We start from the raw sequence: 24362 nt of genomic DNA, 5'->3' as shown, positions 1-24362 counted from the left end.
TTGGCAGATTAGGACACACAGATCATGTCGTCACGAAGGGAAAGTAGCACACCCAGCACCTGGGGAGAAAACACCTTTTACATTTGGGTCTGTAATTCATTTTCAGTTAATGTTTGTCTGTGAAGCGAGGTCATGGTCGATTTGCATTTATTTCTCATGGATTTCTAGTTGTTCCAGTGTCATTCGATGAAAAGGCTTTCTTTGCATTGAAATTTTTTTCTATTTACAGTAAAATACACACCACATAAACTTTACCATCTGAACCATTTTGAAGTGTCCGGTTCATTAGTACTGAGCACATTCATATCGTTGTGCAACCGTTACCACCATCCATCTCCAGAACTCTTTTCATCTTGCAGACCTGAAACTTAATACCCACTAAATAATAATCTCCCATTCGCACCTCCTTCCAACCCCTGAAAATCACCATTTTACTTTGTGTCTCCATGATTTTTACCACTCTGCATACCTCATATAAGTGGAATCATACAGTCTTTCTCTTTTTGTCACTGGCTTATTTTTCTTAGTATACCGTCCTCGCAGTTCATTCATGTTGTAGCATACGTCAGAATTTTCTTTCTTTTAAAGACTGAAGAATGTTCCGTTGTATGCATGTATCACATTTTGCTTATCCATTCATCTGTCGATGAACATTTAGGTTCGTTCCAAATTTTAGCTATCATGAATAATACTTCTATGAACAATGGTGTACAAACATCTCTTAGAGATCTTACTTTCAATTCTTTTGAGTGTATACCTAGAGGAGGAATTGCTGGATCACATGGTCCTTCCAGCTTTGATTTTTGGAGGAAACGCCATACTGTTTTCTAGTGGGGCTGTACCATTCAGTTTCCTGCCAAGAATGTATAGGGTTCTGATTTTTCCACACCCTCACCAACACTTGTCATTTTCTGTTTTTTTTTTTTTTTGTGCAGTAGTCATCCTAATGGTTGTGAAGTCCTAAATCATTGTGTTTTTTTTTAAAGATTTTATTTTTTCCTTTTTCTCCTCAAAGCTCCCCCCCCCGTACATAGTTGTATATTCTTCGTTGTGGGTCCTTCTAGTTGTGGCATGTGGGACGCTGCCTCAGCGTGGTTTGATGAGCAGTGCCATGTCTGCGCCCAGGATTCGAACCAACGAAACACTGGGCCGCCTGCAGCGAAGTGTGCGAACTTAACCACTCGGCCACGGGGCCAGCCCCTAAATCATTGTGGTTTTGATTTGCATTTCCCTAACAAATAGTGACACCAAATATTTTTTGTGTGCTTATTGGCCATTTGTATATTTTCTCTGGAGAAATGTCTAATCAAGTCTTTGCCTATTTTCATACTGTGGTGTTCTTTTTTTGTTATGAGTTTTAGGTGTTCTCTAAATATTCTGGGTATTACTTCCTTATCAGATACACGATTTGTAAACATTTTCTTCCTATTCTGTGGGTTGCCTTTTTCCTTATCGATAGTGTCTTTTTTTTGGGGGGGGGGGGAAGATCAGCCCTGAGCTAACTGCTGCCAATCCTCCTCTTTTTGGTGAGGAAGACTGGTCCTGAGCTAACATCCGTGCCCATCTTCCTCTGCTTTATATGTGGGATGCCTACCACAGCATGGTGTGCCAAGCAGTGCCATGTCCACACCCTGATCCGAACCGGCGAACCCCAGGCCTCCAAGAAGTGGAACATGCAAACTTAATCACTGTGCCACAGGGCCGGCCCCAGATAGTGTCTTTTGATATACAAAAGTTTTTAGATTTCATGAAGTCCAGTTTGCCAAATTTTTTCTTTTGTTGTCTGTTCCTTTGGTGTCATATCCAAGAAATTACTGTCAAATCCAACATCGTGCAGTTTTTTCTCTATTTTTTCTTCTAAGTGTTTATAGTTTTAGCTCACACGTTTGGGTCTTTGATCCCTTTTGATTTGATTTTTGTCGATGGTGCTAGGGAAGAGTCCAACTTCATTTTTTTGCATGGCTATATCTGGTTTTCCCAGCAGCATTTGCTAAAGTATGGCTCTTTCCCAGTGAATTGTCTTGGCATCCCTGTCAAAAATCATTTGACCATATATAAGAAGGTTTATTTCTGGGCTCTACACTCTAATCCATTGGTCTCGTGTCTGTTTTTCTTCCAGCATCACACACTTTTGATTACTGCAGCTTTGCAGTAAGTTTTGAAATCAGGAAGTGTGAGTCCTCCAGCTTTGCTCTTCTTTTGTTTAAGCTATTCAGGGTCCCCTGAGATTCCAAATGAAGTTTGGGATGAGCTTTTGTATTGCTGCAAAAAACGCCATTGATATTATGATAAGGATTGCGCTGAATCTGTAGATCACTTTGGATAGTATCAACATCTTAAAAATATTAAGTGCTTCCATCCATGAACGTGGAACGCTTTTGCATTTATTTAGACTTTCTTTAATTTCTTTCAACAATGTTTTGTAGTTTTCATTCTATAAGTTTTTCATCTCAGGTACGTTAATTCCTATGTGTTTTATTCTTTTGCAAGCAATTGTGGATGGAATTTTTTCCTTAATTTTCTCAAATTGATCATCGTTGACAGAAAAGCAACTGATTTTTGAGTTTTGACTTTGTAATCTGCTACCTTACTGAATTTGTTAACTAGCTCCAACAGTTTGAGTGTAGATGTGTGTGGCTGTGTGTATAATCTTTAGGGTTTTCTATATATAAGATCATATCAGCATATAGAGAAAATTTTACTTCTTCTTTTCCAATTTGGTGCCTTTTATTTTTTTTCCTTCCTAATTGCTCTCAATAGAACCTCCAGTACAATGTTGAATAGAGTGGTGAAACTGGGCGTCTTTGCCTTCTTCCCGATCTTAGGGGAAAATTATTGATCTTTCACCATTAGGTTTGATGTTCACTGTGAGATTTTCATAGATGGTGTTTATCATGTTGAGATAGTTTCCTTATCTTCCTAAGTTGGTTGAGTGTTTTTTATCATCAAAGTGTATTGACTTTGGTCAAATACTTTTTTTATCATCAATTCAGATGACCCTGTGGTTTTCTTTTCCTTCAATTCTGTTAAGGTGGTGTATTATATTGATAAATTTTCATTTGCTGAACCACAGGATCCTAGCATAGAATCCCTTTACTATGCACTGAATTTGGTCTACTAATATTTGGTTGAGGATTTTTGTATCAATGTTTATAAGGAATGTTGCTTTATAATTTTCTTTTCTCATAGTGTCTTTGGCTTTGGTGTCAGGGCATCGTAGACCTCACAGAATGAGCTGGGAAGTATTCTCTGATTTTCAGTACTCTTGGAAAAGTTTGAAAGGATTGGTGTTAATCTCTCTTTAAATGTTTGGTAGAATTCACCAGCGAAGACATCAGATCCTGGGCGTTTTCTTTGTCAAGATAGTTTTGATTACTAATTTAACCTCCTTACTGGTTAGAGGTCTAGTCGGAATTTCTGTTTCTTTATGATTCAGTCTCGGTAGGTTTTGTGTTTCTGAAAGCGTTTGTCCATTTCATCTAGGTTATACAGTTGGTACAGTTGTTCACAGTGCTCTCTATAGTCCTTTTTCTTTCTGCAGAATTGGTAGTAATATCCCACTGAAGTTTCTGATTTGTAGTACTTAGAGTTTTCTGTCTTTTGTTTTTAGCCCTTCTAGCTAAAATTTGGTCAATTTTGTTGATCTTTTCAAAGAACCAACTTTTGAGTTCATTGTTTTATGTATTTTCCTATCCTCTGTTTCATTTCTCTCTACTGTAGTGTTTATTATTTCCTTCCTTTTGCTAGCTTTGGGTTTATTTTGTTCTTCTTTTTCTGCTTCGTGAAGTTGTTAGGCTAGATTCTTCATTCGAGATCTTTCTTCTTCTTTAATGTAAGTATTTATAGCTATAAATTTTCCTCTTAGCACTGCTTTCACAATGTCCCATAAGTTTTGGTGTGTTGTGTTTTCATTTCATTCATCTGTAAGTATTTTCTAACTTCCCTTACAATTTCTTTAATCCATTGGTATTTTAAGAATGTGTTGCTTAAGTTCCACAAATTTGTGATTTTTCCAGTTTTTATTTTGTTTTTGATTTCTAAGTTCATTCTATTGTGGTCAAAGAGAACATACTGTTTAATATCATCTTTTAAAATCTATTGAGACCTAATCTGTGGCCTAACATATGATCTATCCTGGAGAATGTCCCGTGTTTACCAGAGAAGAATGTTGTCGGGTAGAGTGTTCTGTATATGTCTACTATATTTAGTTGGTTTATCTTGTTGTTCGAGTCCTCTGTTGCCTTACTTATCTTCTTTCTGGTTTTTCTATCCACTATTGAGGGTGGAGCATTGAAATCTCCAACTATTATTGTAGAACTATTTATTTCTCCCTTCAGTTATGTCAATTTTTTCTTCGTAGGTTTTGATGGTCTGGACTTAGGTGCATAAATGTTTATAATTTTTACAACTTGCTGTATTGCAGCTTGTTTTAATAAATATTGTTGTTCATAATAAATAATGTCTAGTAACCTTTTTTGATTTAAAGTTTACTTTGTCTATTTGCATGGAGTATCTTTTCCATCTTTTCACTTTTTGACCTTTTTGTGTCTTTAGATATGAAGTGAGTATCTGTAGACAGCATAGAGTTGGGTCTTATTTGTTTATCCATTCTCCCAATCTCTGTCTTTCCAATGGAGACTTTAATCCTTACATTGAAAGTAATTACTCTTGTCATTTTGCTATTTGTTTTCTATATGCCTTATAGCTTTCTTATCCCTCCTTTCCCGCATTACTCTCTTCTTTTGTGTTTAGTTAATTTTTGTAAGTGAAATATACTGATTCTCTTCTCATTTCCTTTTGTGAATATCCTATAGCAATTTTCTTCGTGGTTACCATGGGGATTACATTAAACATCCTAAAGTTATAACAATCTAGTTGGAATTTACACTACCGTAACTTCAATAACATGAGAGTATTCTAATCCTACAATTCACTTTTGAACGCTTTCACATGTTGATATTGTAAAATTATGTTTTTATACATTATGTATCCAGAAACATAAACTAATCATTAGGTTTTTTTTAATGCATTAGTCTCTTAAATGATGTTGAAAACAAAATGTGGTTACAAATCAAAGTGAAAATAATACTATCTTTTAGATTAATAATTGTTTTTGTTTGAATTTGTGAGTCTCTTAAATCATGAAGAAAAACAGAAGTGGGTTTATAAACTTATTACAATCTTGCTGGCTTTTATAATTGTTCATGTATCTACCTTAACAGATCTTTATTTCTTCACATAGCTTGAAGTCTGTCTAGTGTCCTTCATTTCTACTTGCAGATTTCCTTTTACATTTCTTTCATGGCTAATCTGGGGGTAATGAAATCTCTCAGGTTTTGTTTGCCTAAGTAAGTCTTAATTTCTCTCTCACGTTTGAAAGACAGTTTTGCTGAATATAGGATTCTGAGATGACAGTTTTTTAAAATCTTTTACCACTTTGAGTATATCAACTTACTGCCTCTGGCTCCCAACATTTCTGATGAGAAATCTGTTGATAATCTTATTGAGGACCCCTTGCATGTGACAAATTGCTTCTCTTACTGCTTTCAAGATTCCTTTTCTTTGACTCTCAACAATTTGATTATAATGTGTCTAAGTGTAGGTCTATGAATTCATTCTACTTGGCCTTAGTTGAGCTTATTGGATGTTTGTATGCACGTCATTCTTCAAATCTGGGAACTTTTCAACCACTATTTCTTTAAATAATCTCTCTTTCTCCTTCTCTCTCTTCTTCTTCTGGGACTTCACAATGCATATATTGGTCCACTTGTTGGTCCCACAGGACACTTAGGCTATGTTCACTTTTCTCCAATCATTTTTCTTTCTCTTCCTCAGATTTGATAATTTTAATTGTCCTGTCTTCAAGTTTGCTGATTCTGTCTTCCAGATACTCAAATCTGCCTTGATTTCTTCTAGCGAATTTTTCATTTCAGTTATATTTTTAAGCTCTAGAATTGTTTCTGTTTCTTTTTAGGTTTTCTACTGATATTTTGACGTTGCCATTTTATTCATATATTGTTTTCTTGACTTTCTCAACTACTTCCTTTACTTCTTTAAGCATCTTTAAGACAGTTGTTTTAAAGTCTTTGTCTAGTATGTCTGCCATCTCATCTTTCTAAGGCACAGTTTTTGTTGCCTAATTTTTTTTCCTTTGAATGGGAGACAATTCCTGTTTCTTCATATATTTTCTTGTTGTTGTTATTCTTGATAAAAGTTGGACATTTTAATCAAAGAATGTGGTAATTCTGGAATTTAGATTCTCCTCATTCCTCAAGGTTTGCTGTTTTTTATTCTTCTTCCCTTTTTTGAATATTGTAGACTGTCTTCATGCCATGCATTAAACTGAGGTGTAAATCTAGGGCCTTCTTAGTGTTTTCTGAGCCTACATCCTTACCTGGGTATACCAATGACTTTGCAATTTCCCCTCACATGTGCTGTTGCTCTTGAATGTCCTAGTCTTTAATATCTGGCACCTCTGTGATTAGAAGCAGCATTTTGTCTTCAAAACATACATCCCTGATATTTGGGGGACAGAATCCATATTTCCCACTCTGGCTCCCACACACTGCCTATGAACTGGTCCATGAACATGTGCAGAGCTATGTGCCATAGGACTTGGGTATGGGATCAGTAGCCATTGTCAAGAGCTGAAATTGACTGCAATTAATCATAATTTACTGTCCAACTCATCCACAAGAATTTGCTAGACTTCCATAGACTCTAGAGTTTCAAAATAGTTATATCAGACAGATTCTGCCATTGCAATTGTTGTCTAGGTGGAAAGCTAGATCTTGGTGCTTCCTAATCTGCCATCTTCCATTTCTTTCCATTTTGAATTGAGTGGAGATATTCCTTGAAAATATCTCATGGCTAAGTTAGCCAACGTACATTTGAATCCTCCAGTGACAAGGAGTTCACATGTCACAGAGAAACTTGACCTTTTATTTATTGAAAGCCTACTGTAGGCAAGTGATATTGGCTTCTGTTTATTGAGACTTACTCTATGCCTGACATCATGCTGACCATCACATCCACCCAATGAGGCAGATGCAATCCCTTCTCGATTTTTCAGAGAAGGAAACAAGACTTAGGGACTTTGTGTTGCTTGCTTAAGGTAGAATCACATTTAAAATGAGCTTCTGAATCCAGCATCAGCCCTTATTGCCTCTAAAGCATGGTAAAGAATCAAAGGAACCTAAGACATGGGTCTTATGCACAAAGGTTAGAGATCTTGTTAGGGGACAGAACTATGAAATAAATGCTTGTTTAGGGAGGAAAGAGAAGTGGTGGAACATCTGTTATGACCTAGGGGAATGTGGCAGCTGTTCAGGAAAGGGACAAGAAGGTAGAGGAGCCCCTGCACAAGAAGAAAGATGGGAATGGAGACAGACATTTTGAACTCATGGAAAGTTTTGAGTTTGGTGGTAAACCCTGTAAATTTGGTGATTAGCTCTGTAAAACACTCCCATGACAATGCTTTCAGGACAGCTTCCACCTCATTCTTCTGGGACAGTAGTTACACAGGCGCAGATGGCTTTGCCAACAATCTGTAATTTGCGATGAAGCTTAGTCACATCTCCTGGATAAATCCTATTTTCTACATGGATCAAGACCTTTCCCTTTAGAGTGATTTGAAATACTACTTGATGGTACATCGTGCTCATCTGGAAGGCTTGTTAAATATACATTTGTGTGCCTCACTTTCAGAGACTCTGATTCAGTACGTCTAGGTTGGGACTTGGTAATTAGCATTTCTAAAGCTGCCCAAGTCATGCAGGTGCTTCTGGTCCTCAGGGAACACTTTAAGTAGCACTGATTTAAGTTGCATTTTATCATGTAAGAAATACCAGGCAGTTATATGGTAGTTTTCCTTAGTGCTTTCTCTTGAGTATTGCTCTAGTGAATTTGAAGTTGGGTAGAGATCAGTCTGTGCCCAAACCCATGCAAGCCCATGATGTTTATGTATTAAAAGCCACAAGCTGTAGAATTGGGCTGACCTGATTCCTCTTCTGGCCTGAACTCTCCCAAGCTGTTGGATATAGCACAACTCACCCCTCTTAGCGAGAAGACCTTAGTCCATAACTGAGAGTAAAACTACTTACCTCATAGGGATGTGATGAGAATTATATGAGGGGACAAGTGAAAGGTGCAGAGCCTTCATAAGAAACAGATTTGATAAGTTTGTCATAGTAGATGTTGATGTATATATATTTTTTAGAAACTCAACTCTGGCAAAACTCCCCTGTTCCCACCTCCCTACAGTCTTCTGTGTTGTCTCACAACCTCGTCAAAGGTGTCATCTTGGTTCCCATTATTCCCTGAGCTCTTAGGAGGTCAGATATAGTCTGATAGATCATGGTAGATCATAGATAAAGATGTGTTAAGAGAATGAAATACATATACAGTCTGTATTAGTTGTTCTTAACATAGATTACAGGTGAAAATTACCTGGGAATTAAATGAAAATACTACTACCTGGGATACAGGCCAGTGGTTCTGATTTGATTAATCTAGGGCAGTGTTTCTTGACCTTGGTGTACACTAGAATACCTACAGAAATTTAAGAATCCACGTACACAAGTCACATCTTTACCAATTACATCAGAATCTCTGGGGAATCTTGTAATAATCTCTGGGGATAGGATCCAAGTATCAGTATTTTTAAAAAGTTCTTGGTGAGTTGATTGTGGAGTAGGAGCTGGGCATCTCTTGAAAATAGAGAGACAATTTATGTACACAGCAGAGGAGTGCTGACATGTTCTTCAAGACAAATACTGAATTAGGAGGGGAGCAAGTCACTATTTTGCATGTGCTTAATAAAACCGTGTTTTCTGTCCTTTCTTTGTTGATTTAATTTACTTCCCATGTTTAGCATTACTCTTTCAAGTTCACTTCTCCATCTTTTTGGCTACTGTATTGCTATTGGGTGATTGGAGTGGATTGAATACTGGCCCCAAAACTTCATGTACACCTGGAACTTGTGAATGTGACCTTATTTGGAAATCAAGACTTTGCAAATATAATCAAGCTAAGAAGAGGTCCTAGTGGATGAGGATGGAAAATTGTTCAGTATTGGTGACACCCTAAGAAGAGGGAAATTTGGACACAGACACACAGGGGATGACTCCGTGGGATGACGGAAGCCGGGATTGGAGAGATGCTCTCCAAGCTAAGGAGTGCCAAGGATTGCCAGCAGCCACCAGAGCTAGCTGACAGGCCTCCATTGTTTGTTTGGCCAAAAACAATTTGGGAGGTGGATTGGGGAAGGAGGTGGATAGATGGACGGCCAGTGAGATGTGCTGGACTCTAGTTATTTCAGCTGACACTGCTGTGATTGTGAGTTACCCCAAAAGCCAGTGCTTCCCTTCTCATGCTATCAAGGAGAATCAATTATTAAGTGACACACAGACACACACACACACACACACACACACACACACACACACGCTGGCTCCTCCACTTCACATCAAGAAAGTCCTCAGAAAACATGGAGTTCCAACTTGGATAGAAGCTAATGTAAACTTTGTGTTGTCTTTTAAAAAAAATTTAATGGTGTTTTTAAAACATTCCCTAGGGATATGACTGCCATGGGAAGCTGAGGTGGAATATAAGTTTTAGCTTCTGAAATTTCTCTTTGTAAGAATATACAAAGGGATATATACGTGGAAGTACTTATATGTTCTGTTCGCATTATGCCATGACCCAAAGCCAAAGATCTCAAATGTCTCTCTTCTCTCATCAAGTGAAAAAAATCATGAGCTTCAAAAGCAGAAAGGACTTGGGGACCTCCTGACCTCGGTTTCTCACTTACAGGCTCTGTCACTTCAGACTTCCTAACCATGACAAGTTGCTCAGCTTCTCTGAGTCTCAGTTTCCTTATCTAGAAAATGAGGGTTTTAACACCTATCAGACGAGGGTGTTGGGGGATTGAATTAGAGAATGGGGCAGAGTAACTAGCACATCCCAGGTGGTCAATATGTTGGTTTCCATTGCCTTCTTGTACTAAGAAAAAAACCTATCACATTTAAAGAGTTCACAAAAGGAATTTTTGACTCCCCCTTGACAACCAGTCTTGTGCTGTGGACTTTAGACGGTCACTAGTGTCGAACATCTACTATGGAAAGCGTGGGGCACCAGGTACTTTATATTTCTCAGCCAATGTCAGTCTAACAACCTTTAAAGATGGTGTCATTATCCCCATTGTCAAGATGAGTCCCTGAACTCAGATGGGTTACAGAATTGAGCCAGAGGCCTTGGTTGGAAAGCAGAAGAGGCCAACATCTGGCCCAGGTCCAGTGGACTCTGTCATGTTGGAATAAACCTCCTCCCAGCTCTGCCTGTGGCCAAAGGCCATGAGTGAGCAGAAGATCCATCAGCTTCCTGGGCTGGAGGGGATCTTAAGAGGGTCATGCGTCTGGTATAGTCGGTTCTCCAGTGTTTGCATCATCCAGACCAGACCAGAGTTATTAGGCAATGACTCCTGGAAGTGTTTACCAGTCTTTTCCTATCTCAGCACTACGTGAATTGAGATGTCTGATTGGGAGAGGGGAGTCACAGGGCTGACAATCCGTGTGGACCTTAAGGGAAAATGACCTTCCTGAGGTGTGTAGGAGGAAGTTGGGGAGGGTCCGGGATGTTGGTTCAGTTTCCTTGGGAATGGGGGTAAGGTGCACAGGTGTGGCCCTGGGCCCTGTCCTACAAGGACACTGCAGTCTTTGATGTTTCTCAACACACCAAGCAGGATCCAGTCATTGGAATAGAAGCACCACACAGAGTGGGATTTTTTTTTCTTTTTTGTTTGCTGTTATTTCCTGACTCCAGAACATTGTCTGGCACATAGTAGGAGCTTATAGTAGGTAAGAAATAAACAAGTTAATTAACTTCAGACGATTTGCACTGACTGTTCACTCTATTTGGAACATCCTTACCCGAGACAGTCACCTGGCTTAATTCCTCACTTCGTTTAGGTTTAGGCTCAAAAGTCACCTCCACAGAGAGGCCTCCCCTGACCATCTCATCTAAGACTGGTTACCCTCCATCACTTCTACCCCCTTCCCCTCCTTTACTCTTCCTCTCTATCCCTTGTTTACTTGTGGGTTTATCGTCACCTTGCTCACTGGTATTTCCATGGGGCAGAGCACCCGTCCTCTGTGTACCGCTGTATTTCCAGCCCCTAGAACAGAGTCTGGCAGAGTCAGTGCCCAATATTATGTGTTGAATGAAGGGGTGAATGAATGCGTGCATACTCCGTGGGAAGAGCTTAGCACAGTGCCTGAAGCATAACAAGTCAGAGACAAATGTCAGTGTTGATGATGTTGGTGATGACATCCGAATGTCACTCTGAGCTTCTCACCCTCTGGATTGGCCACTGGCGACTCTCCATGTAGGTCCTGGCAGGTTGATGAGTGTAAGATGCCACTCTACCACCCCATCTGCCATTCCTCCCTGCCATCGACAGAGACTCTAAATGACAGTGCTTTTACCAACTCCCGATCCTCACTTTGTGCTCCTTATGGAATTGTGACAAGGCTTTGGGGGCACATCATCCTCTCCCTAACTCTTGACTTAAATCATTTTCAGATCCTTTGTATACTAGTGTGGAAATGACTAATAGAGGTGTCATCTTGGATTCCCACCCTTGCCAGCCGTATGTCAGCTCCCATTTTCTAGGATTTTCTCATCTCTTTGCTTCCGTGCATGATATCACCTGCCTAAAGTGCCCCAATTCTGCCCCATTTCCTACCTAGAGATGTTCTCTCCAAAGTCCATCTCCAGATCCACCTCCTTGAAGAAGTTCAACAGGAGATCTTCCAGCGGTTTCTGCCTCCTCTCTCTGCTTTTCCATGCTGCCTTTTTCCCCTTCCATTAGAGTCTTCATCACAGGCACTCTACTTACCCCAGCTCCTCCCCCACAGGCCAGACATGAGCTCCTCAAGGTCAGGAGTCCCGCTTATGGTGAGTGGTAATGGGCTCTGACTTGAGTGAGTGGAGGGCATTCCTCCTGCCTTAGGACTTGGCTTACAGAACACCTGGCTTCAATTCCTGGCTCCCCTCTTATCATCTGTGAGACCCTGACAAGTGTCTTTATCACCCCATGCCCCAGGGGTCCCACTTGAAATCAGGGGTCCTAATTATTACAGTTCAGTAAGCATCAAACACCACAGTCCAGTGGACAAAAACTGAAAGAAAGGGATGCTGGAACGGGTCCCCTTTGGGGATGATTTAAGATGGGTGGGGAATAGGAAGTCATTCCTAAGGAATGTTTTCCACCAAAATATGGTACCTGCTTATGAATTCTTTTGGAACCATATCCAGAGAAACCAAATAATGCTGAACATATTTTTGAAGAAAAGCTTTAATATCTATTAATTCGGGAAAAAGTGCGTCGCACTGAAATTATCACTCTGGCTTGTTCAGCCCAAAGACTGGTCCTCAATGCTCATATACACACAGCATTGTGGGCCGTGAAAACATACACTGAGGTAAACAGCCTCTGAAGATCACATTCAAGGGAGGGAATACATAGCAATTTCCAAACACAAACACAGAATTACAAACCTTGTTTAAAAATCAGCTGCACTCCCACAGCACAAATGTTCCTACCTATCTCATGCTTCACAGCATGCAGAAGGACCAATGGCATGGCATCTCCTAACTGGCTCCAATGGCCTTTGCCTCATTACAATTGTTGGTCCTGTATCACGGTGCCAAAGATTTCTCAGAAGGCGCTCCCTGAGTCGTCATAGTCATTGAGGGTACTCTGCTGCACTATCTTCTGGCCCATATCGTGAGGTGACTGGTAGATTATCGTCTGCTTGATTTTGACGCCTGAGTCATCATTATAGTTGGGTTTGGGGGTGGTAACCTCATTGTAGAATGACTCCGTGGGGGTGGTCTCTTCGATCTGGGGCTGCTGTGTAGTGGTGGTCTCTTCCACTTTGACCTGTTCAGTGGGCGTGGTCTCTTCCATCACGATGGGCACTGTGGTGGTGGTCTGTTCCAACTTGGGTTGCACTGTAGTGGTGATCTCTTCCACTTTGACCTGCTCAGTGGGGGTGGTCTCTTCCGGCACGATGGGCACTGCGGCTGCAGTCTGTTGGATCTGGGGCTGCTGTGGAGTGGTGGTCTCTTCCACGGTTACCTGCTCAGTGGGGGTGGTCTCTTCCGGCACGATGGGCACTGTGGTGGTGGTCTGCTCAGTCTTGGGCTGCTGTGTAGTGGTGGTGTCTTCCACTTTTACTTCCTCAGTGGGGGTGGTCTCTTCAGTCACGGTAGGCACTGTGGTGGTGGTCTGCTCAGTCTTGGGCTGCTGTGTAGTGGTGGTCTCTTCCACGGTTACCTGCTCAGTGGGAGTGGTCTCTTCCGGCACGATGGGCACTGCGGCTGCGGTCTGTTGGATCTGGGGCTGCTGTGGAGTGGTGGTCTCTTCCACGGTTACCTGCTCAGTGGGGGTGGTCTCTTCCGGCACGATGGGCACTGTGGTGGTGGTCTGCTCAGTCTTGGGCTGCTGTGTAGTGGTGGTGTCTTCCACTTTTACTTCCTCAGTGGGGGTGGTCTCTTCAGTCACGGTGGGCACTGTGGTGGTGGTCTGTTCAGTCTTGGGCTGCTGGGTAGTGGTTGTCTTTTTCCCTTTTATCTGCTCCTTGGGAGTGGTCTGTTGAATCACGATGGGCACTGTTGGGGTGGTCTCTGTGACTTCAACCGCCTCTGTAGGGACGGGTGCAATGGTCTGGATCCCTGGCCCTGGATAGAACGGTATGACTTCTGTCGTACCTGTTGTGGGGGCCTCATGGATTATGATATGCCACCAGGGGGTGATGTCCTTATCACACTGGCTGAGATCATCGATCAGAGTGGAGTACACCAGCTTGAAATTTGATTCTGGAAACCTCCTACTGCAGACCCTGCTTCTCAGGACCACATTGGCGTCCTCACAGAGGTTCCTCTGGCAACTTAAATGATAAGCAATTTGTTTCCAGTAGATAATATCACTTTTACAACCCTCTATGCAGGAAGTTGGGTTGCCGGTAAAGACACAGGAAAAGTCGTGGTCCATTCGGGAGCACATGGCCTTAATGGCGGTGCCCTCTGCGTGCTCTATCATAGTCACAGTACATGAAGCTTGGTCTGGAGTGACAATCTCACCATTGACCATGGGCTTTTGTTGACTGGGTCTCTGCACAATTTGGGGCTTACCCAGAGGGATCCAATGATTTTTGGTTGCTCTACTGCCTTGCCCCTTCCATGACGTCGGTGCGCCCACCGCCAAGAGCACCTGAGCGGCCAGAAGGAGGAAGGGCAGCAGGGTGAGGCTGTGGATTCTCATGGCTTCAGCTTGGAGGAACCTGTTTGACAAAAGGTGAATGAGTCAGTGCAGAGCTGCAGTTCAGCAGTACAGGGCTGCAGACTGACCCTCCCTCCCCGAGCACACAGGACTGCATGCCAGCAGTGAGACTAAGCATCCTTCTGGCTCCTGGATCACTAGACAAGCAGCCCAGCCATTCATGTTTCTGCTTGACTTGAGTCTTGAATGTGCAGAACCTCCTGTTCTTCATTCATTCCTTTGTCACTCTCTGAGCCTCCTTAACTCTCACTCCCTCATTCACTCTCTCATTTAAAGTTGCATTTGCTCACTTACTCCTTCAGTCACTCTTCAACAAGCATTTAGGGGACACCTACTATATACCTTGCACTAGAGTAGGTGTGGAATTTATCAAGGTGAATAAGAAAGTTAAGCATCTTAAAAACTTAGAGACAACTCTTTGAGGAATTTAAACAGCATTAACCAGGAGTCAGTCCCAACTGTGTCTCCAATGAGACCTTGGGCAAGTCACTCTCCCCCTCTATGTCTTAGTGCCTTTACTGGACACTGAGGTGTGGGAAACAATTACTGCAAACTCTCCTCCAGCTGTAATGTGCTAGATTCCTAACTCACGATTATGCATGAATTCAGAGCAGTCCACAAGGAGAAAGGACGTGGTAAGTGACATGAAAGGTGATGTCTAACCCCAGGTTAAACCTGCATGGGGTGGGACTCTCTGAGATGCGTGGGTTTGTGAGGGGGCATTTGGGATGCAGTAAGAATCTAAGGAAAAGCACGAGGGAGGGGAGGTCATTCAGGTTGACTGGGCAAACAGAACCAGGGGGATGGGGTGCATTTCCACCAGTCATTTTGACCGCAGGGTTGAAGGGGAGGATCGTGTGTAATTGATTTCTGAAGCCCTGCTGTGGCACTGTGCTGGGCATATGGAAACCCTCAAGCAGTGCTTTTAAAAATATATCATCGAATAAATAGGGGCCGGCCCAGTGGTGCAGTGGTTAAGTTCGCACGTTCCACTTTGGCTGCCTGGGGTTCACTGGTTCGGATCCTGGGTGGGGACATGGCACCACTTGGCAGCCATGCTGTGGCAGGCGTCCCACATAAAAAGTAGAGGAAGATGGACACTGATGTTAGTTCAGGGCCAGTCTTCTTCAGCAAAAAGAGGAGGATTAGCAGCAGATGTTAGCTCAGGGCTAATCTCCCCACTCCCCCCCCAAAAATCATCAAATACGTAAGCTGACCTCAAATGCTACACTAAACTGCATGGATTTCATCACATGTGTGATAAAAAGAAACATGCTTGAAAGGAGAAGAGAAATAGGATTTCCATTCGACCCCTACTATGTGCCGTGTCCTCTACCAGCATTTGAGTCTCACCTTGTTTAATCCAGTCAAGAGCCTGCCTGGTAGATGATAATAAACCACCCCCAGGTAACGGATGTGACAGCTAAGGCTCAGACCAGTGAATAAATGGCTCGAAGTCCCATAGTGGGCAAGTGATCAAGATGAGACAGGTAGACAAAACTTATTTCTCTGTCCCTCTAGACCAACCCTTATTGACAGATTTGTGTCTTTATCTTTACTCTACTTTTCAGAAAATATTGGCAACAAATGAGCAAACTATGAACTACTTAGGGTTTAGTCTGATGTAGTTCATGATAAGATGATTCCTATTATAAGGCTCCATATTAAAAGAAAATACAGAATTTTGTCTGCAGACCACACGGCTCAGAAAATGGTCTGGATGTCATTTCCACCCTGGGAATATGGGCTCCCATTAGGATGGAGAAAAGGAAGACAGTCACAGGCGGGTGGGCTCCTTAAGTGAAGGGTGGGACAAAGGTTGGGTATACAAGACAGAGACCCACTCATTCCTCAGGGCATTAAGACTCAGCTTCCACATGTCGCTGGTGGGATCCAGACCCCAGGAGCCTGAGGTCCCTGGGGGAGCTAGAGGAAGGGTGGAATGAAGGTCTCAGGAGAGCCAGGCTCTTACCTTGTTCAGAGTGTGCAGATCCAGTGCAATCCCAGATGCCAGAGGAAGCCTGCAGGCTGGCAGCTGTCTCGTCTGCAGTGAGAGGCAGGGGAGGCCCTTTTTATAGGAGCCCAGGCAGACAGGGTTTTACAACACACATGCCTGCGCAGCTTTGTCGCATTCCTCTCAGCCTCACCCCTTTTGGAGGGAGCCAGTTCCTGCAGGAAAATGGTTGATGTAATCCTGGGGGGAGGGGGTTACATGTGGGACATTAGACTTGCTTCTCCAAGGCCTTCCTTTTCCCCCAGTGGCCTTGTTAGGAGGACCACTGAGCCTTGCCAAGACCCTCCCTGGTGGGATGAGGACCCCAGCCGCAATATCTGTGGGGAGTAACAATAACTAACATAAAAAGCAATCATATCTGCCAAACAGTGTGCTCAGGCCCTGTTTCCTGAAGCTCTCCCTAATTCTCCTCACATCCACTCCGTGATATGGGGAGCTCTGATTCACCCTTTTCACAGATGGAAAATGGGAACTGGGAGATGCTCAGGGCTTGTCCAAGGCACGGGGCTGGCAAGACGAGGAGCCCCGGGTTTCAACCTGGGCCTCCCTGCATCCACCTTCTGCCCTCCTCCTACCTGCCACTCTCAAGACACGTGGGGTAAATGAGTGACTGACTCTGGGCAGGCCATCTCTGTGTCCGTGTCCCTGTTGTCACTGAGGCCCTGAAGTTCCTGTATGGGCAGAGGCATCCTGGGGCCCTGAGAGGCTGGTGAGTAGGGATTCCTGATCTGGGGATTTCTGATGATGATGCTCGCCTTCAGATCACAAGCGGAGACCTCACTCTGGTCAACCATCTCTAGGCAGAGTCTGGTACCAGAATGAGCTTGTGGAAGGCTGGACACACCATTGGTTTAGCTGTGTGACCTTAACCTCTCTGAACCTCCACTTGTTCATCTACAGATTGCTGACAATAACAGAACACCCTTAGGGTTTCATACTAAATTATTGATGAGGCTGAGCTATTAACCTGAAGTTAAACAGCACAGATTTGGTTGCTAATGGGGTCTCAAGTTGTATTCTTTACAACGGTTACATTTTGTTTTCTTGTTATGCATGTAGAAGGAGACTCCTTTGCACAAAGAACACGTGGACCTCACTACATATTGTCACTTCGCTATTCGTGAATATCGGGGCATAAGAAATTGTTCGCTTTCTTTTTAAGTGGGCTATAGGAAAACAGTGACATAGGGCTGAAGAGAAATGGCACGTGACCATTGCTATTAGGACAGAGCAGCAGAGAGCGATGGAGACTCTGGCAAAACAAGGAATCCTGCCTTTCTATAGTCGACAACTGCACTAACTTACTGACAACATGTGAGCATGGTTCTCAGGTTTGTCAGGTTTTCTGAACTTTAAGAAATGCCCCATATTGCAGATGCATGTTTATGAAATTGCTTTGGCATCTAATTCAAATTTTTAAAAACATCAACCATATGCAGACCAAAGGTCATAACTGTGGTTTTATTCTAATCACGATTCACCTCTTTGAGAATTCCAAGGTCCCAGAGCTGTGGATGTTGACCGGTTCACTTGGTGTTTTAAAGGGTCTTTGCATGAATTCCACTGGAGGAGGCCATTTCCTTAAACTCCAAGCCTCTTTAAACCTGCCCAGTTAAAGACCAGCCCGATTGTCCTGACCTCCAGCCCACAGAAGCTGTGACCTCCACTCACAGGTGCTCACAGTGAGGTATTTGGGGGACTATTTGGACACTGGCAAGATAAAGCTGCATGATCCTCAGGGAGATGGAGATGAAGGTGGACTCTGAAAACAGGAGAAGCTCATCTTGATCCTCAGGAGGCAGCCAGATTCTTTCTGGAGGAAGGACGACATCCTCCAGAACACAAAGCAAATTTAGAAGGAAACAGGTGGACTCCAGGATCTTTTCTGAGAAGTGTCTCTAAGCTTTGCAGGTAACGTGGAACTGCCCCCACTGGCTTCCCCTGGCCCTTCAGCCTTCCTGTGCTCCCATCCCCACTTCTGCCTCGATCTTTCTATTCCAAACAGGGGGCACACTATTAGACCAGGCTGTGTAGCCCTTTCTCTGTTGGCTCAGCCTGTCGTTCCAAACTCATTTCCAGACACACACACATCGGGTGCACGTGTACACACTCAAGCACGCACTCTAATCTGGCCACACTAAATCACTCACCCAACATTTCCTGCACGCTCAGTGCACTCATCCCCTTCCTGCCCTTACTCCTGCTGTTCTCCTTACCTGGAATGCCCTGCCAGTCCTACTTTGCCAGGCACACATAGGCTCATCCTCCAAGATCCAGTTCAAATGTCATCTGTTCTCTGTTGTCGTTGGTCCCCTGCTCCTTCCCCTCTCCCTCCGCTATTCCGTGGATGTTCATCAGAGAAAGAGACCACCGCCCCCAGTGCGTGTTTACAATGTGCCAGCATTGTGCTAAGGCTGCGTGCCCACAGGAATTCATATCTCAATGTATTGTGAAAATGATACACTTCTACAGTTTGCGGAGAGACTGGAGAGGATTTGGAGCCCCAGTGAGGCTGCTCACTGCAGGTTGCCACCACTGCCCCACACTCCCAGGACGGAGGGCATCCCTGACTCCTGGACAACTGACTGTGTGAACCCTCATCACTTTTTTTCACAGGGACCCCAGGAGGAAATTCCGCCCTGGATCCTCGTGGTACATGTGTGGAGCTGAGGCTTAGGTTGCCCAAGTTCCTTGTCAAGCGGCCCAGGACCTCAGAATGGCAGAGCCAGCCTTTGGGCCTGGGGCTATTGGCGATTAACCTTTCAACAGAGTATTTTGGATGCTGTCTGATGGTTCTGAGACCTGAATCTTTATCAATTCAAAACTATGAAGAGAAACCCAGTCCTGCTGTCCTGTTTACCTCCATGTTCTCAGCATCTACAGTAGTCCTGGCATATAGTGGGAGTTTTCATTAGAATTGTTTTAATAATGAGTTGAAAAACCCAACTTCCTCCACTGCGAAGAAGAGAAAAAAACCCACTTATTTTCTCATTGAATGCTGCTGTTAAGGAATGATGTTAGTTCAGATACACATGGATCCATTGGTTTAAACAGTCTCTGTTTGTCAGTCTCTTTCTGTCTGTCTGTCTCTCTTACTCCGCCTCTCCCTGTCTCTGTTCTGTACACTTTTCCCCTGTCTAGTTTTATACTTATGTAAATTCTCTCCATTTGTCATAGAACACAACATGCCCTTTCGTCTCCCCAGCACCCATATGAACACTCAAGAGAACTCTGACAGCCCTCCCTGGTACATTCACTGAGTCTATTGCAAGGAGCAGAGACACGTGGTGGACAGCCCACCAGAAGCACAGCTGGAGTGGCGGATTGGCACTTCTCAAGAAGAAAAGGGGTTTCTGTTACCCACAGAAAGAGAAAAGGCTGACAAAAGTAACAGATCTGATCTACACTGCAATACGCGCTCACTAAATGAGAACAAATCCCAATAATAAGTTACAATGGAATTTCACAGCCTTTGACTAGCTGGCTAGCTTATTGAGACAGGCATCCGTGAGGCTGGGTACAATTTAGCTAATTAGGGAAGCCGTTTCCATCTCTTGGGACAGAACTATTCCTAATCTGTTTGAGGATCAATGAGTGAACTAGCTGCCTGAAGGAGAATGTTTGTGACAGGAGAAGATGAAAGGTAAGATCCCAAAGTCAAAGGGAGATCTTGAATGCAAAGCCGAAGGCTTCATTCCTGAGGTTGAAGATGACAAATCTGCAACCCAGGAGCTGTGACCTCCAGACACTGCCAAGGGATTGTGCAGGGTACTCCTGCTGAGCCTGGACTCAGCCTCAGAAGTCATTTCACCCCAGTCCTCCCCTGGGAAAGCCACTAGCATCCATCAGTGTTGGCATGAGGACAAAACCCCTTTGCCCTTCCTGCCTTAGATGGGACTTTGGAATCTGTTGGATACTTTTACACAGAAGAGTGAGCAAACTCACACCTTAGAGTGGCCACAAGCTTTACACAAGAAATTGCACATGTATTGGGAGGGGACTGACACTGCAGAAAAACCTACCCTTCACATTCTAGTTGAGTGTGAATAACCCCAGACGAAAAGCAAAGCAAGCAGATTTGTAGCCCAGGGTTGTGTGTCTTCCTTTGGTCTAAGAAGGAATTTGTCTTTGGCCTACCAACTCCGCAGGGGAGATGGGAAAGAGAAGCAATGTTGTGTAGAGGAAAGTAGGCAGGAGGGCAAGGAAGCTTAGAGCTGAATGCTGCCTTGATGTCATTAAGACTGTCTCTTTGCTGGGGATTTGAAGTTGAGAAATATTCACCTAGAAAAATTAATTGTATCCTTCCATCAAACCAATGGGACATTACTCCCGTTTGACAATTGAGGAAAGTGAGACTAAAGATACTGACTTTACTCCCATGATATCTAGATGGTGATGATGGGGAGCGGGAGGAGGAGGACACTGACGATGAGTGTCAGTGTCACAGGGCTTCTGCATCCCAGGCCTCATTCTCAAACTTCCCTCACTGCCATTTCACAGGAACCCTGTTATGACTTCATTTCTACAGATACAGAAACCAAAGCACTGTGAAGGTAAGAAACTTTGTAGGTAGGTTCCTAAAACCTGGAATGTCATCACCTCATCTGTAAATGAGGGAGAATTGTTCTTCCCTCATAGGGTTATGTTATTCTCAAATGAGATATGTCAAAAGTGCTTAGCATTTTTGTGCTTTACACAATTAGAGAAGAATTCAGTGGGGGCCCTCCTAGTATTTTTATTAGAAATGAAGTAATGTATCCACCAATTGAAAAACTCCCTGTCCTTCTTTCTCTCCTTTTCTCTGTCTATTCCTCTCACTCTATTAATGTTTTTAAAAAATCTTAGAATAGTTTTAGATTTACAGACAAACTGCAAAGATAGCTCCCTTGCCCCACGTCTCACTCAGGTTCCCCTATCGCTAACCTCTTGCATTATTACGGTACATTTATAAAAGCTACTGAGCCCATATTGCTATTTTTCACTAAAGTCCATACCTTATTCAGATGTCCTTAGATTTCACCTAATGTTCTTTGTTTAGTTATTAATAGGCACTAATTTTTTGAGACAGTTTTAGGTTCCCATCAAAATTCAGTGGAAAGTATAGAGTTTCTATATACACCCTGTCCCCACACAAGCACGTCACCCACATTGTCAACACCTCCTACCAGAGCGGTAATTTTGTTATACTTGATGAACCTGTATTGACAGGTCATTATCTCCAAAATCCCTAGTTTTGATTGCAGTTCACTCTTGGTGTTGTGCATCATGGGGTTGACAACTATCTAATGATGCGAGTGCCCCATTATAGGATCCTGCAGAGTAGCTTCACTACCCTACAGATCCTCTGCACTGCACCGTTCATCCCTCCCTCCCCCAAATCCCTGGATGTCTCCAGTCTTTATTTTACTGTAGGTAGTTTTGCCTTCCCGAAGTCATGTAGTTGGAATCATACAGAATTTAGTCTTTTCACATTGGCTTCTTTCACTCAGTTATATGATTTTAAGTTTCTTCCATGTCTTTTTATGGTTTGATAGCTCATTTCTTCTTAGCGCTGAATAAGTTCATTGTATGGAGGTACCACAGTTTATTTATCTGTTCACCTCCTGAAGGACATCTCGGTTACTCCCACGTTTTCGCTGCAAAGAATAAAGCTGCTGTGAACATTCATGTGTGGGTTTTGATGTGGACATAAGTGTTCAAGTCCTAATCGTCTTTTCTGTCCAGCACCCTTCCAAGATTCCGCATGACGTGTAGGAGTCATAGCTCCTTAGGCTCCTCCTGGCTGTGACAGTTTCTCAGATGTTCCTTGATTTTGATGACCTTGAGAGTTTTCAGGTGTAAGGGTCAGGTATTTTGAGGATGTGTCCCTTTTGACATTTGTGTGGTCATTTTCTAGTGAGTAGATTGGGGTTGTGCCATTCTTCTCTTCATCCAAGATTTACGTGATGGAGAGCAGGTTTCCTTCTGGGGGTTCCATAGGCAGTCTGAACACAATTGGAAACCACCCACAGGTTAAGGCTGGTAGTTGAATGCATGTCTCATGCAGTCTGGTCACTGGCAGGTGACTTCAAGTTCAGAAGCTGATTTCACTCTTATGTGTGTTACTACCATATGGTTGCTTGACCTAGAGGGTTCGTGCCCGTGGGTGCCATCACCAGAGATTATGTCAGTGAGTGTGATTTTGTTCTGAGATGAGTCTTAAGTGTGCATTTTACCAGGCCAAAAGGGGTCAAAACTCAGTCCCTCCCTCAAAGGTGATGGCATGAATAGACATAGAAAATGCTGAGTCACTCCCTCAAAGCAGTATTATTTTGGGGCGTTAAAGCACATGCATTAAAAACTTATTCACTGTCAGAAAATGAGGAAATTTGCTAAATGAACATCAGTCAAAATATTATTAATATTGAAAAGAACATTCATCTTAGACCTAATGAACAGTATAGGCATTCCAAATTACCAATGCCCATTAATCATGGGATTTCAGAATTCCTGTATAGCAAATCAAATGATACATGGTGCTAAAGTTTTACTTCAGAAAAACAAGAGACAGCAAACGGTTGATGGTACAGTATTTGGTATGAATGCAAATTGTAGCCCTATAAAGCTTATTTATCTTCATAGCAATGCCCTGTTTCACATCCTATAATACTGAACCCATTTTATTAGAAGTAATGTGCAAAGCCTGGTTCTCACTCTGAATCCATGTATAAAGTAACTGATAGTTTTTGTAATATGTTAAACCAAATGAAATTCCTGTTTGCAGTAGGTCAAAAATGGCAGAACATGAGCAATTTTGAATGGATCAAAGTATTAATAATAGTAAGGTTTTCTTTTTTTTTCTCAAATGATAGGGCTGTTTCAAAGCCTTCTATGTTCTTTAAAAAAATATTTTTTAGCTCTCTTGTAACAAACTCTCCCTATAAAGCTTTTTCATTGATCATCTTTGGGGTTTTCACATCTTTGTTTTTAAAGATTTAATTTTTAAAAGAGCCTTTTAAAGAAATCTGCTCCTTTTGGATAAGATTTTCCAAGGCACACCAATGTCGGTGATTCTCTGCACATGTGCACACACACATGTGCGTGTGTGCAAATGCACACATATCACCTTCATATTTGGGATAGAAGGAAGTCCTAGAGAGGCTGCCTTTGGGATTTTCAGTCTCCAACCTGTTTGTTACAAAGAGAGCCAGTTGCCACCCTGGGAAGCTGGAAAAAGAGAAGACAATGCCTTTCTCTGCGTTAGTGCTGTGAGTGACCATGCACGTGTGAACTGCAGCTGCTGTCACATGAAGAGGTGAAGGTGTTTAGATGAAAGGCATCAGAAAACAGCTCTGAACAGGCCTGTGAGGGCTCCCGGGAAGATGGCTCCCCCACTCAGAGAGCAAAGCGTTCTCAGCTGCTGTGGGCTGTTTTGGGGAGGACAGGAAAGAGGAAGAAGACACTGGGTGGCTCTAGGAGACCAGGGCTGGCCTCCAAACAGACCTCATTCATTCTGCCACTCATTCATTCATTCTGTCATTCACTCATTCTTCCATTCGTCCAAAGAGCACTCATCAAGCACCTAATGTCCCAGGCTCTCTCTGTCATTGACTAGAATGCAGTCAAGGTGACATGGTCTTTGCCCTCAGGGAGATGGGGGACAACAGGGAGAAAGACAAGGATCTCAATCATGAGTAATTGCGGTGTTGGAGGGAAGCCTGGGGTGCTCAGGGTGTGGACATCTAACCTAGCCAGTGGCAGAGAGAATTTCTCAAGAGCCTGAAACTGGTTAAGAGACAACTCAACCGCTGGAGGAAAAGGAATGGTATTTGTTCAATCATTATTCAGTAGCCACTATGTGCAAGCTGGTAATACCACTTTAGGGAATGCAAAGGTGAATGTGATTTGGCTTCTGTCCTCAAGACTGGCCAGTTTAGCCTGCGGCTCCCTCTCTGATGATTGCTGTAGTGATGAGACCTCGGCACTTCCAAACTTCAGGCATCCAAGGGTTTTCCATTTGTCCAC

General features: G+C 43.0%; 1 protein-coding gene across 2 annotated transcripts in view; it reads right to left on the bottom strand.

Moving 5' to 3' along the window:
• Positions 1 to 12337: 12337 nt before the first annotated feature.
• Positions 12338 to 24362, bottom strand: part of LOC103548353 (chondroitin proteoglycan 1-like) — a 44715-nt gene continuing 32690 nt past the window's right edge. The window contains exons 1-2 of one of the 2 annotated variants that reach the window (XM_008516108.2): positions 16317 to 16485; positions 12338 to 14345 (exon numbers count right to left, since the gene is read on the bottom strand). In XM_008516108.2, the coding sequence (XP_008514330.2) occupies positions 12719 to 14326 (1608 nt within the window). In that variant the 5' untranslated portion in view covers positions 14327 to 14345; positions 16317 to 16485 and the 3' untranslated portion in view covers positions 12338 to 12718. Of the gene's footprint in view, positions 14346 to 16316; positions 16486 to 24362 lie in introns of those variants that run through there. The other variant, XM_070613178.1, reaches the window with a different exon arrangement.

This window comes from Equus przewalskii, chromosome 3 (genome assembly GCF_037783145.1).
Source record: "Equus przewalskii isolate Varuska chromosome 3, EquPr2, whole genome shotgun sequence".
NCBI lineage: Eukaryota > Metazoa > Chordata > Mammalia > Perissodactyla > Equidae > Equus > Equus przewalskii.
The sequence above is the reverse complement of the archived record's forward strand: the minus strand, read 5'-3'. Positions and strand labels throughout refer to the sequence as shown.